The sequence below is a fragment of the Salmo salar genome, chromosome 01 (assembly GCF_965601325.2).
Source record: "Salmo salar chromosome 01, fSalSal1, whole genome shotgun sequence".
NCBI classification, from domain to species: domain Eukaryota; kingdom Metazoa; phylum Chordata; class Actinopteri; order Salmoniformes; family Salmonidae; genus Salmo; species Salmo salar.
Window position 1 is genome coordinate 85,212,501 of NC_138291.1, and position 12,589 is coordinate 85,225,089.

At 40.4% G+C, this 12,589-nt stretch overlaps 1 protein-coding gene across 1 annotated transcript in view; it reads left to right on the forward strand.

Moving 5' to 3' along the window:
* The window catches only part of btbd17a (BTB domain containing 17a), a 28,624-nt gene that overhangs the window by 13,680 nt on the left and 2,355 nt on the right, over positions 1 to 12,589 (forward strand). The window contains exons 4-5 of the mRNA XM_014212543.3: positions 10,532 to 10,690; positions 11,032 to 11,191. Of these exons, the coding sequence (XP_014068018.2) occupies positions 10,532 to 10,690; positions 11,032 to 11,191 (319 nt within the window). The remainder of the gene's footprint in view (positions 1 to 10,531; positions 10,691 to 11,031; positions 11,192 to 12,589) is intronic.

Genomic DNA, 12,589 nt, shown 5'->3' on the forward strand with positions numbered 1-12,589 from the left:
GATTTCCAACTTGTTGTGTAATGTTAATGTCCAATGGCCGATGAACACCGATACATTTAATCTATAATTTCTCTTTATTATTTATCTTCATATGACAAGGATTGAAAAGGATTTGCCAGTAGATTGTCGACTTGACTGAGCGGTATGATGGCTGCGTGGTTCCATGGGGTTTATACTTGCTACTATTGTTGTACAGATGAACGTGGAACCTTCAGGCATTTGGAAATTGCTCCCAAGGATGAACCAGACTTGTGGAGGTCTACAATTGTTTTTCTGAGGTCTTGGCTGATTTCTTTTGATTTTTCCATGATGTCAAGCAAAGAGGCACTGAGTTTGAAGGTAGGCCTTGAAATACATCTGCAGGTACACCTCCAATTGACTCAAATGATGTCAATAAGCCTATCAGAAGCTTCTAAAGCCATGACATAATTTTCTGGATTTTTCCAAGCTATTTAAAGGCACAGTCAACTTAGTGTATGCAAACTTCTGACCCACTGGAATTGTGATACAGTGAACTATAAGTGAAATAATCTGTCTGTAAACAATTGTTGGAAAAATGACTTGTGTCATGCACAAAGTAGATGTCCTAACCGACTTGCCAAAACTATAGTTTGCTAACAAGAAATTTGTGGAGTGGTTGAAAAACAAGTTTTAATGACTCCAACCTAAGTGAATGTAAACTTCCGACTTCAACTGTATAAAATATATTTTGTTTTACACTTTTTTGGTCACTACATGATTCCGTATGTGTTATTTCATAGTTGTGATGTCTACATTATTATTCAACAATGTGCAACATTGACAGGTAATGTATATTTTTTTAGCTAAACAGGTGGGGCTCAAAACCTTCCTTGAATGACCGGTCGCCACTGCTGCCAGGCCATTGCAGGATATCTTGGTTGACTCATTTTCCCCGTCTTTGTAAAGACTACAGCCTGACAGGAGCCAAACTTCCTTGTTCCCCACCCTCGAAGGCAGTCTTTTCAAAATTGGGGTGGTACTATTTTACAGGTGCGATATTACTGTACACTGACTATCCTCAAAGATTCTTAAATAATTATTATGAATCTTATGATTCCTCCTTCCAAGAAGAGCTAGACGCCGAAATGTTAAATGTTCTTTTAAATAGGAACATACAGCCCTATTTATTTCAAATCAAAGTTTATTGGTCACGTGTGCCGAATACAACAGGTGTAGACGTTACAGTGAAATGCTTAATTACAAGCCCTAACCAACTGTGCAATTTTTAAGCAAAAAATAGGTATTAGGTAAACAATAGATAAGTAAAGAAATAAAAAAAAAACTGTAAAATTACAGTGAAAATAACAGTAGCGAAGCAATATACACTTGGTACTGGTACAGAGTCAATGTGCTGGGGCACCGGTTAGTCAGGCTCAATGCAAATAGTCCGGATAGCCATTTGATTACCTGGTCAGGAGTCTTATGGCTTGGGGGTAAAAGCTGTTGAGAAGCCTTTTAGTCCTAGTCACCGCTTGTGACTCATTAGTCTTGGAGTAATTACACCTGTGTGTTGTAGCTAGCTAGCTAACATTTGTCTGTGAGAAATCTCATATTCTACACCATGCTGGTACAGTAGGAATACAGACAAATGCCCATGAATGTGTAATAGCAAATAAACTGTCTTGAATACAAGCAATGTTTAGTTATTTCCTATAGTGACACACTAATCGACTGTTTTATTAAAACATGTTGACTGTATTTAGTCACTTGTCAGTACACTTGTAAAAACAATGATAGAAAACACCATTATATACAGTGCATTTGGAAAGTATTCAGACCCTTTGACTTTTTCCACATTTTATTACGTTACAGCCTTATTCTAAAATGAATTAAATTAGAACATTTTACTCATCAATCTACACACTCTACGCCATAATGACAAATCGAAAACAGGTTTGTAGAAATGTTTGCAAATTTATAAGTAATAAAAACTAAAATACCTCGTTATCATAAGTATTCAGACCCTTTGCTATGAAACTCAAAATTGAGCTCAGGTGCTTCCTGTTTCCATTGATCATCCTTGAAAAGTTCCTACAACTTGATTGGAGTCCACCTTAAAACATTTCTGCAGCATTGAAGGTCCCCAAGAACATAGTGGCCTCCATAATTCTTAAATGGAAGAAGTTTGGAACCACCAAGACTCTTCCTAGAGCTGGCTGCCTGGCCAAACTTAGAAATCGGGGGAGAAGAGCCTTGGTCAGGGAGGTGACCAAGAACCCAATGGTCACTCTGAAAGAGCTCCAGAGTTCCTCTGTGGGGATGGGAGAAACTTCCAGAAGGACAACCTTCTCTGCAGCACTCAATCAATCAGGCCTTTATGGTGGAGTGGCCAGATGGAAGCCACTCTTTAGTCAAAGGCACATGACAGCCCACTTGGAGTTTGCCAAAAGCCACCCAAAGTACTCTCAGACCATGAGAAACAAGATTCTCTGGTCTGATGAAACTAAAATTGAACCCTTTGGTCTGAATGCCAAGCGTCATGTCTGGAGGAAACCTGGACCATCCCTATGGTGAAGCATGGTGGTGACAGCATCATGCTGTGGGGATGTTTTTCAGAGGCAGGGACTGGGAGACTAGTCAGGATCAAGGGAAAGATGAACGAAGCAAAGTACAGAAAGATCATTGGTGAAAACCTGCTCCAGAGTGCACAGGACCTTAGAAGGGGGGAATGGTTCATCTTCCAACAGGACAATGACCCTAAACACACAGCTAAGACAACGCAGGAGTGGCTTTGGAACAAGTCTCTGAATGTCTTTGAGTGAACTCAACCGAACATCTCTGGAGAGACCTGAAAATAGCTGTGCAGCAACACTCCCCATCCATCCTGACAGAGCTTGAGAGGATCTGCAAAGAAGAATGGAGAAACTCCCCAAATACAGGTATGCCAAGCTTGTAGCATTATAACCAAGAAGTCTTGAGGCCATAATCGCTGCCAAAGGTGCTTCAACAAAGTACTGAGTAAAGGGTCTGAATACTTATTTAAATGTAATATTTCCGTTTTTAATTTTTAATACATTTTCCCAAATTTCTAAAAAAAACGTTTTTTTGCTTTGTCATAATGGGGTATTGTGTGTAGATTGATGAGAGGGGGGAAAAAATTATTTAATACATTTTAGAATAAGACTGTAACCTAACAAAATGTGGATAAAAGTCACGGGATTTGAATACTTTCCAAATGCACTGTACATATTGTATGTACAACAGCTAGCAATATCTATCCCACAACGCAGTTGTGAGCATACTAGGCATTCTCCACCAGAGCTGTTGCTAGAGAATTTAATGTTTATTTCTTTACCATAAGCTGCCTCCAACCACGCCAGCCCAGGACCTCCACATCCAACTCTTCACCTATGGGATCATCTGAGAACAGCCACCCAGACAGCTGATGAAACTGTGGGTTTGCACAACGATGAATTTCTGCACAAACTGTCAGAAACCGTATCAGGGAAGCTCAACTGTGTGCTCGTCATCCTCACCAGGGTCTTGACCTGACTGCAGTTTGGTGTCATAACCGACTTCAGTGGGCAAATGCTCACCTTCGATTGCCACTGGCACGCTGGAGAAATGCATATCACGGATGAATCCCGGTTTGAACTGTACCAGGCAGATGGCAGACAGCAAGAGGTTTGCTGATGTCAACGTTGTAAACAGTGCCCAATGGAGGCAGAGGGGTTATGGTATTGGCAGGCATAAGCTACGGACAATTAACACAAATGCATTTTATCGATTGCAATTTGAATGCACAGAGATACCGTGAGGAGAACCTGAGGCCCATTGTCGTGCCATTCATCCTCCGCCATCACCTCATGTTTCAGCATGATAATGCATGGCCTCATGTCCCAAGGATCTGTTCACAATTCCTTGAAGCTGAAAATGTCCCAGTTCTTCCATGGCCAGCATACTCATCAGACATGTCACTCATTGATCATGTTTAGGGTGCTGTGGATCGACAGTGTGTTCCAGTTTCTGCCAATATCCAACAACTTCGCACCGACATTGAAGAGGACTGGGACAACATGCCACAGGCCACAATCAACAGCCTGATCAACTCTATGCAAAGGAGATGTGTTGCGCTGCATGAGGCAAATGGTGATCACACCAGATACTGACTGGTTTTCTGATCCACACCCCTACCTCTTTTTACAGTATCTGTGACCAACAAATGCATATCTGTATTCCCAGTCATGTGAAATCCATAGATTTTGAATTCTGATTCGTATTTCAATTGACTGAAAACTTAGAAATTGTTGCATGTTGCATTTATATTTTTGTTCAGTGTATATTATACTATAACGTCAGTCTAACTGAATATGGATGTTATGTTGGTTGAATGTTCCAGGCAGGTTCAAGAATGTTCTTCAACTGGTGAACCTCTTCTTGTGTTGGGTAATTGCAGCTGGTTTAGCCGGCTTTGACGCTGTGGCGATGTTGGCAGGGATGTTGAGTTTCGGGGACTGTGACTGGCTACTTGTAGACAACCGTCTGGTCCTCTCTGCACTCCACAGCCAGGTGGACAAGCCTGTTGTACACTTTCTTCACCACCATCTGCTACAACCGCTTGCAAAATATTTATTTGTACTGCAAGTCTCCTGGAAAGTCATGAAGACTGATCATGAGGATACAATAAACCATGTTAGTCTGTAAACAAAAAAGGGACAGTAGACTGGTATGCGTTTTGTTACACTCCGAGTCAATGATGGGGCATTGAGATGTGAAAAGTTTGACGGGGGCTTGACTTGTAGACAGTCTAGTTGTGTATTATTGTATATGAGCACATACAGTTGTGCTGTTGAGTAAACAAGCCAACAATATAGTGAATAGGCTAGAAGAGTATACTAACAACCCCTCTCCCCCATGCCAACGAACTGACTGCAAGGGTGTGAAAAGGTTGAGAAATACTTGTCTGGTAGACAGTTTAGTGTATTGGTGATTTTTTTCTTCTTCATGTCAATAGATCATGCATATTAACCTCTATGGGGCAGGCGGGACGAATTCGTCCCACCTACGTAACAGCCAGTTGAATCCTGTGGCGCGATTTTCAAATACCTTAAAAATCCTATTACTTCAATTTCTCAAACATATGACTATTTTACAGCTATTTAAAGACAAGACTCTCGTTAATCTAACCACACTGTCCGATTTCAAAAAGGCTTTACAACGAAAGCAAAACATTAGATTATGTCAGCAGAGTACCAAGCCAGAAATAATCAGACACCCATTTTTCAAGCTAGCATATAATGTCACAAAAACCCAGAAGACAGCTAAATGCAGCACTAACCTTTGATGATCTTCATCAGATGACACACCTAGGACATTATGTTATACAATACATGCGTGTTTTGTTCAATCAAGTTCATATTTATATCAAAAAACAGCTTTTTACATTAGCATGTGACGTTCAGAACTAGCATACCCCCCGCAAACTTCCGGCGAATTTACTAACAATTTACTAAATTACTCACGATAAACGTTCACAAAAAGCATAACAATTATTTTAAGAATTATAGATACATTACTCCTCTATGCACTCGATATGTCCGATTTTAAAATAGCTTTTCGGTGAAAGCACATTTTGCAATATTCTAAGTACATAGCCCGGCATCACAGGGCTAGCTATTTAGACACCCAGCAGGTTTAGCACTCACCAATATCAGATTTACTATAAGAAAAATGGTCTTACTTTTCCTGTTCTTCGTCAGAATGCACTCCCAGGACTTCTACTTCAATAACAAATGTAGGTTTGGTCCAAAATAATCCATAGTTATGTTCCAACAGCGACGTTTTGTTCGTGCGTTCTAGACACTATCCCAATGGTAAATAACGGTCGTGCGCACGGCGCATTTCGTGACAAAAGATTTCTAAATATTTCATTACCGTACTTCGAAGCATGTCAACCGCTGTTTAAAATCAATTTTTATGCCATTTTTCTCGTAAAAAAGTGATAATATTCCGACCGGGAATCTGCAATTAGATAAACAGCCGAAGGAAAATATATCACTGGGTCGAATCGGGCACGCGCCTAATTCCATTGTCCTCTGATGGGCCACTTGGCAAAGGCGATTATATGTTTCAGCCTGAGGCTGCCTCATCATCGTTCAGGTTTTTCCCGGGCTCTGAGAGCCTATTGGAGCCGTAGGAAATGTCACGTTACAGCTAAGATCCTGACTCTTCAATAAACAGAAGCAAGAACAACAACACCTTGACAGACAGGCCACTTCCTGCATGAAACCTTCTCAGGTTTTTGCCTGCCAAATGAGTTCTGTTATACTCACAGACACCATTCAAACAGTTTTAGAAACTTTAGGGTGTTTTCTATCCATATGTAATAAGTATATGCATATTCTAGTTACTGGGTAGGAGTGGTAACCAGATTAAATCGGGTACGTTTTTTATCCGGCGGTGTAAATACTGCCCCCTAGCCCTAACAGGCCTTCACACACAATACCCACCACCCAACAGACACCATTCAGTCGCCCACACCATCCCCTCCTTACAAATACCTAATTTTCTGAAACTTAGACTTCGCCTGAACAATCAACTAAGCCTCCATAATACAGAGAATACTACAGTAGAAGTTGTAGCCTACTTGTAAACACAGCACCTATGACAACAACACACGGACCATGTTTATGTCCAGCTCCAGTATATTTATTTACTCATCATGGAGTCATGGAAAGTTCTAGTAGATTTTAGTAAGATTTTATAAGGTGACACACTAGTTCCTGGTGCTGAGCTTGATGTTGAGGCCGCTGCAGATATTGATGGGATCGGACTCTAAATATAACATAAACACTCACATTAGCCTCTACAGTAGTTATTTAACAAGCTAGCGCTTAGCTAACGTAACCTAACGAAGCTAATGTTAGCTTGCAAAGTTACAAATCACATCGCCATAGCAGCTTGCTAATTACATTGATATGCTTCAGGATGTCTAGCCAGCGTATTATGAAAGCTAGCTAGCTAGATTTTAGTTTAGTTAAATAAACAAATGTAGTTCGCTAGCTATGACGTGACCATGAGTTGAGACTTCAGTTCGTTTTTAAAATCCTCTGGCTGAAAGTGCTGGCTTCAAACACAGACATTTAGATATTTCTCACATACACCTTCTACATCCTGAAATCGCTATGAATTCTGGATATTGTGGTTTGCTTACAACTGGAAAATGTAGCTGGCCTGTTTCTACTGGTGGGATGCAGAGACGCTCACATGTGCGTGTAGTGAGGAAATGTTACATTTTTATGACACATATTATATATTAATAACATATTAATGGACATATATAGTGTAATAGAGCAGTGGTGAAATGTCCCTTTAAAGTGTCACTCCAGTCTCCTTTTCACCACATGTAACAACTGATTTACTTTACAAAAAGGCACATCTCAATAGGTGGTCCAGGTAAGTCATGACATAGCACAAGTGGGGGGGGGGTTAGCCTTTCCTCTTTTGTTCTATGCTCCTCTATTGTTACTCAAGCAAGTGTGAGGCCAATGACATCACCACTTCCAATCAGATCAACTCCGTGAATGCCCTACTCCTTGAAGTTTGCAGTTGTGTCTAAAAAACACTATTTTGCTCAAAACGCTTTTCAAAAGAAAAAGTTTAAAAAAATCACTGGAGGATGTCTTTAAGAGTTTCTGTTCCCAGCCTTCCGAGTGTCGCAGCGGTCTAAGGCATTGCATCGCAGTGCTTGAGGGGTCACTACAGACCCGGGTTCGATCCCAGGCTGTGTCACAGCTGGCCGTGACCGGGAGACCCATGAGGCAGCGCACAATTGGTGCGGCTGGCTTCCGGGTTAAGCGAGCAGTGTGTCAAGGCAGGGTTGTGTTTCGGAAGTCTCATGGCTCTCGACCTTCACCTGTCCTGAGTTCCATAGGGGAGTTGTAGCGATGGGACAAGACTGTAACTACCAATTGGATATCACGAAAAAGGGGGTAGAAGTACAAAAAATATATATAATAATAATAACAAATAAAACAAATAATAATTTATAACAATAAAAAATTGTTTCTGAATACCTCACAACAAAATTCCAATCCCATTATCCCATGAGAGAATTCACAGCTATTTGTATCACGGCTGTGTACATACCCCCCACAAGCAGGTGCCTAGCCCATCCCGACACCACGCTGGCACTCCAAGAATTACACAGTCTTTTGAAATAATTGGAAACAGAATATCCCGAGGCCACATTCATTGTAGCGGGGGACTGTAACAAAGAAAATGTAAGGAAAATTCTCCCAAAATTCTGACAACACATCTCTTGCCTCACTAGTGGGAGAAGTACATTGGACCATTGTTATTCCCCACTGGATAGCCAGGGGTACACTCCAAAACTCAGACATAATTTACAAAAGATGCATTTGTGTTCAGTGAGTCTGCAAGATCAGAGGCAGAAGGGATGTCCATGTGTTGTCTTGATAAGTGCGTGAATTGGACCATTTTCCTGTCCTACTAATGATTCAAGATGTAACGAGTATGTGTAGTAAAAAGTGCATTATTTTCTTTAGGAATGTAGTGAAGTAAAAGTTGTCAAAAATATAAATAGTAAAGTACAATACCCCAAAAAACTACATAAGTAGTACTTTAAAGTATTTTTACTTAAGTGCTTCACACCACTGCATAAGACAGACGGTTACTTAAGGCAAAAACGAAAAAAGGGTGGTTGGTCGGGTTGGACTTATAACGTGAACATCTAGCAACCCACAGGTTGCATTTTTGAATTTCGTCATGGACAACTTTAGCATTTTAGCTAATTAGCAACTTTGCAACTACTTACAACTTTTTAGCTACTTTGCACTACTTAACATTTTAGCTATCCCTTCCCTTGTAACCCAACTGCTAACCCTAACCTTAACCCCTAGCCTAGCTAAAGTTAGCCACCTAGCTAATGTTAGCCACAACAAATTGTAATTTGTAACATATTGTACGAATTGCAATTCGCCACATATCATACGAATTATAATTTGAAACATATCATACGAAATGAATGATTGACATCCACAAATTAATACATACCATACAAAATTAAATATATCATACTAAATGGAGGGATTACATGTACTATGTTACGTCTACCCCTGAGTTCAGGTTGTTCAGTAAAACTAGATAATCAAAGACTGTGTATGTTACCTGTGTGTGTGTTAGAGGTACTGTTTCAGTTGTCAGTTCAGTTCAGTTATGATATAGACTGCATCAAGTTCAAACGTAAACAGAATTGATCACTAACCAAGTTACCTAGTTTCTGAGAGACTGACCTCTTTGCCTTCATCTGACCCCCTGCTCTTCTTTCTCTCTATACTTCTCTCCTATTATTATGGAAGGATCTTCCTGTGTATCCTTATCGCTGTTTTCCTCTCCTTAGTTTTAACATAATATACTGAACAAAAATTTCAACTGGAAGAACTTGTCCCGATTGGTATTTTTAAATCACTGATGAATGATTTTGAGACTGATTCCCTAACCTGTCAATGTTTTTAATTTGCTGTTTTTGATTTTGTTATACTCTTGTGAATTCTATGGTTTTTACTAGATTACTTGTAGATTTTCATGTAGTTTGTCTGTAATTTTTGTAATGACTTGGTGTTGCCTATCTTGGCCAGGACGCTCTTGAAAATTTGATTTTAAATCTCAATGAGCCCTTCTTGGTTAAATAAAGGTTAAATAAAATTATAAAAAAACGCAACATGCAACAATTTCAACAGATTTACTGAGTTACACTGCATATATAAAGGCAATCAGTCAATTGAAATACATTCATTAGGCTCTAATCTGTACATTTCAAATGACTGGGCAGGGTCGCAGCCATGGGTGGGCCTGGGAGGGTATAGGCCCACTCACTCAGAATTCGTTTTTCCCCACAAAAGGGCTTTATTAGAGAGAGAAATACTCCTCAGTTTCATCAGCTGTCGGGGTGGCTGGTCTCCGGATGTGGAGGTCCTGGACTGGCGTGGTTAAACGTGATCTGCTGTTCTGAGGCCGGTTGGACATACTGCCAAATTCTTTAAAACGATGTTGCAGACGGCTTATGGTAGAGAAATGAACATTATATTCTTTGGCAACAGCTCTGGTGGACATTGCTACAATCAACATGTCAATTGCACGCTCCCTCAAAACTTGAGACATCTGTGACATTGTGTTGTGTGACAAAACGGCACATTTTAGAGTAGCCTTTTATTGTTCCCAGAATAAGTTGCACCTGTGTAATGATAATGCTGTTTAATCAGCTTCTTGATATGACACACCTGTCAGGTGGATGGATTATCTTGGCAAATGAGAAATGCTCACTAACAGGGATGTAAAAAAATGGGTGCAGAGCATTTGAGAGAAATAAGCTTTTTGTGCGTATGGAACATTTCCTGGCTCTTTTATTTCAGCTCATGAAACATGAGACCAACACTTTACATGTTGTGTTTAAATTTTTGTTCAGTATACAGTATATTTGTTGTTCCATTGTCCTACTAAGAGTTGTTGAATATCTATTAATCTCCCCCTTCCCACTCTCTCTATCCAGGTACCTGTATTGTGGAGAGATCTCCCTGTGTCTGGAGCAGGCCACCTCTCTACACAAGCTGGCCACTAAGTACCGCGTCCAGGGCCTTCAGCAGGGGGTCACCCAGTACATGACCCAGAACCTGGCCAGCAACTCCCCTTCTGGACACGTGGTGCAATGGTACTGTACCGTTTATTTATTTAATGTTTATTTAACCAGGAAGTCCCATTGAGGTCAGAAGACATCTTTCACAAGGGAGACTTGTATTTTCATTATGACATCCATACATTAGTCTTTACAATAAAGATTGCATTCATTAACAACTAGTTCAACTTGTAAAACATATACTTGACTTAAATAATTGTTATCACTATTCCAGGAACAAGTACATAAGTGCATCAGTTGGTAACATGAAAGCATGGACTGGACTAGTTGTTGACACCATTGCAGGTACTATTACATAAGTGCATCGGTTGGTATCATGGAAACATGGTCTGGACTTTTTGTTAACAACACTGCAGGTACCAGTACGCCCTGCAGACTGGAGACGTGGCCCTGCGGGACAGCTGTCTGCAGTACCTGTCCTGGAACCTGTCCTCTGTGCTGCAGAGTGGGGAGTGGACGCATGTCAGCAACGACCTGCTCATGACCCTGCTGCAGCGCTCAGACCTCATCCTGCAGGTACGCCTACTCCTGGGTAGCCTGATCCCAGATCTGTTTGAGAGTCATTCCTCACAAAACTCAGACAACAGAAAATACCATAATATGGCCGATTTTCATGAAATGTAATCCATTGAATAGTTCTTTATTAACGCATAATTGAGAAATAAATAATGAAAGTTGGCATATTCATGACATTTTGGCCTTTCACCTGTAGATGATACAAAGCAAAAATTACTGTCATATGAAGCTTTACTGCTTGCGCTGTTATGAGCAGGGGCCCTAATAGCAAAACCGGGTCGCATTTTCAAAACGCAAGCCAACAAAAAATATCTGCGTTTTAACCATTGAAAGTCAACAGTGTTATTTTTCTTCAATAGAGTGATCAGGGGAGTGCAACTATAGTTTTCCTTCACACAAAATACATTAGTGCAACACATTTGGCAGAAAATAGCTTAATTTTCATCAGATGACAACATAAGTGCAACGCTAAATTAGCTTATGTAGTGGGCAGTAATTTTTTACATGTGCATATAAAGTTTATATTATATTATAAATATCTCACGTGACTCGTAATAAGATGAAGCAATTAACCTATTAAAATGTTTATCTGACTCCATAAAAATAATGGAAATATATACCCAAGCTTTAGGCAATGAGTTGATGTAGACTAAAAAGAATTGGTCTTGAGAATGGTCTACAGTACATTCAGAATGTATTCAGACCCCTTGACTTTTTCCACATTTTGTTACGTTACAGCCTTATTCTAAAATGTATTAAATTGTTATTTTCCTCATCAATCTACACACAATGCCCAATAATGACAAGAAAAAAACGTTTTTTCGAAATGTTGGCAAATTTATAAATAAAAAACCCTGAAATATCACATTTAATTAAGTATTCAGTACTTTGTTGAAGCACCTTTGGCAGTGACTACAGCCTCAAGTCTTCTTGAGTATGATGCTACAAGCTTGGCACACCTGTATTTGGGCAGTTTCTCCCATTCTTCTCTGCAGATCCTCTGAAGCACTGTCAGGTTGGATGGGGAGTGCAGCTATTTTCAAGTCTCTCCAGAGATGTTCGATTGGGTTCGAGTCCAGGCTCTGGCTGGGACACTCAAGGACATTCAGAGACTTGTCCCGAAGAAACTCCTGCGTTGTCTTGGCTGTGTGCTTAGGGTTGTTGTCCTGTTGGAAGGTGAACCTTCACCCCAGTATTATGTCCTGAGCACTCTGGAGCAGGTTTTCACCAAGGATCTCTCTGTTCTTTGCTCCGTTCATCTTTCTCTTAATCCTGACTAGACTTCCAGTCTCTGCTGCTGAAAAACATCCCCACAGCATGATGCTGCCACCACCATGCTTCACCGTAGGGATGGTGGAAGGTTTCCTCCAGATGTGACGCTTGGCATTCAGGCCAAAG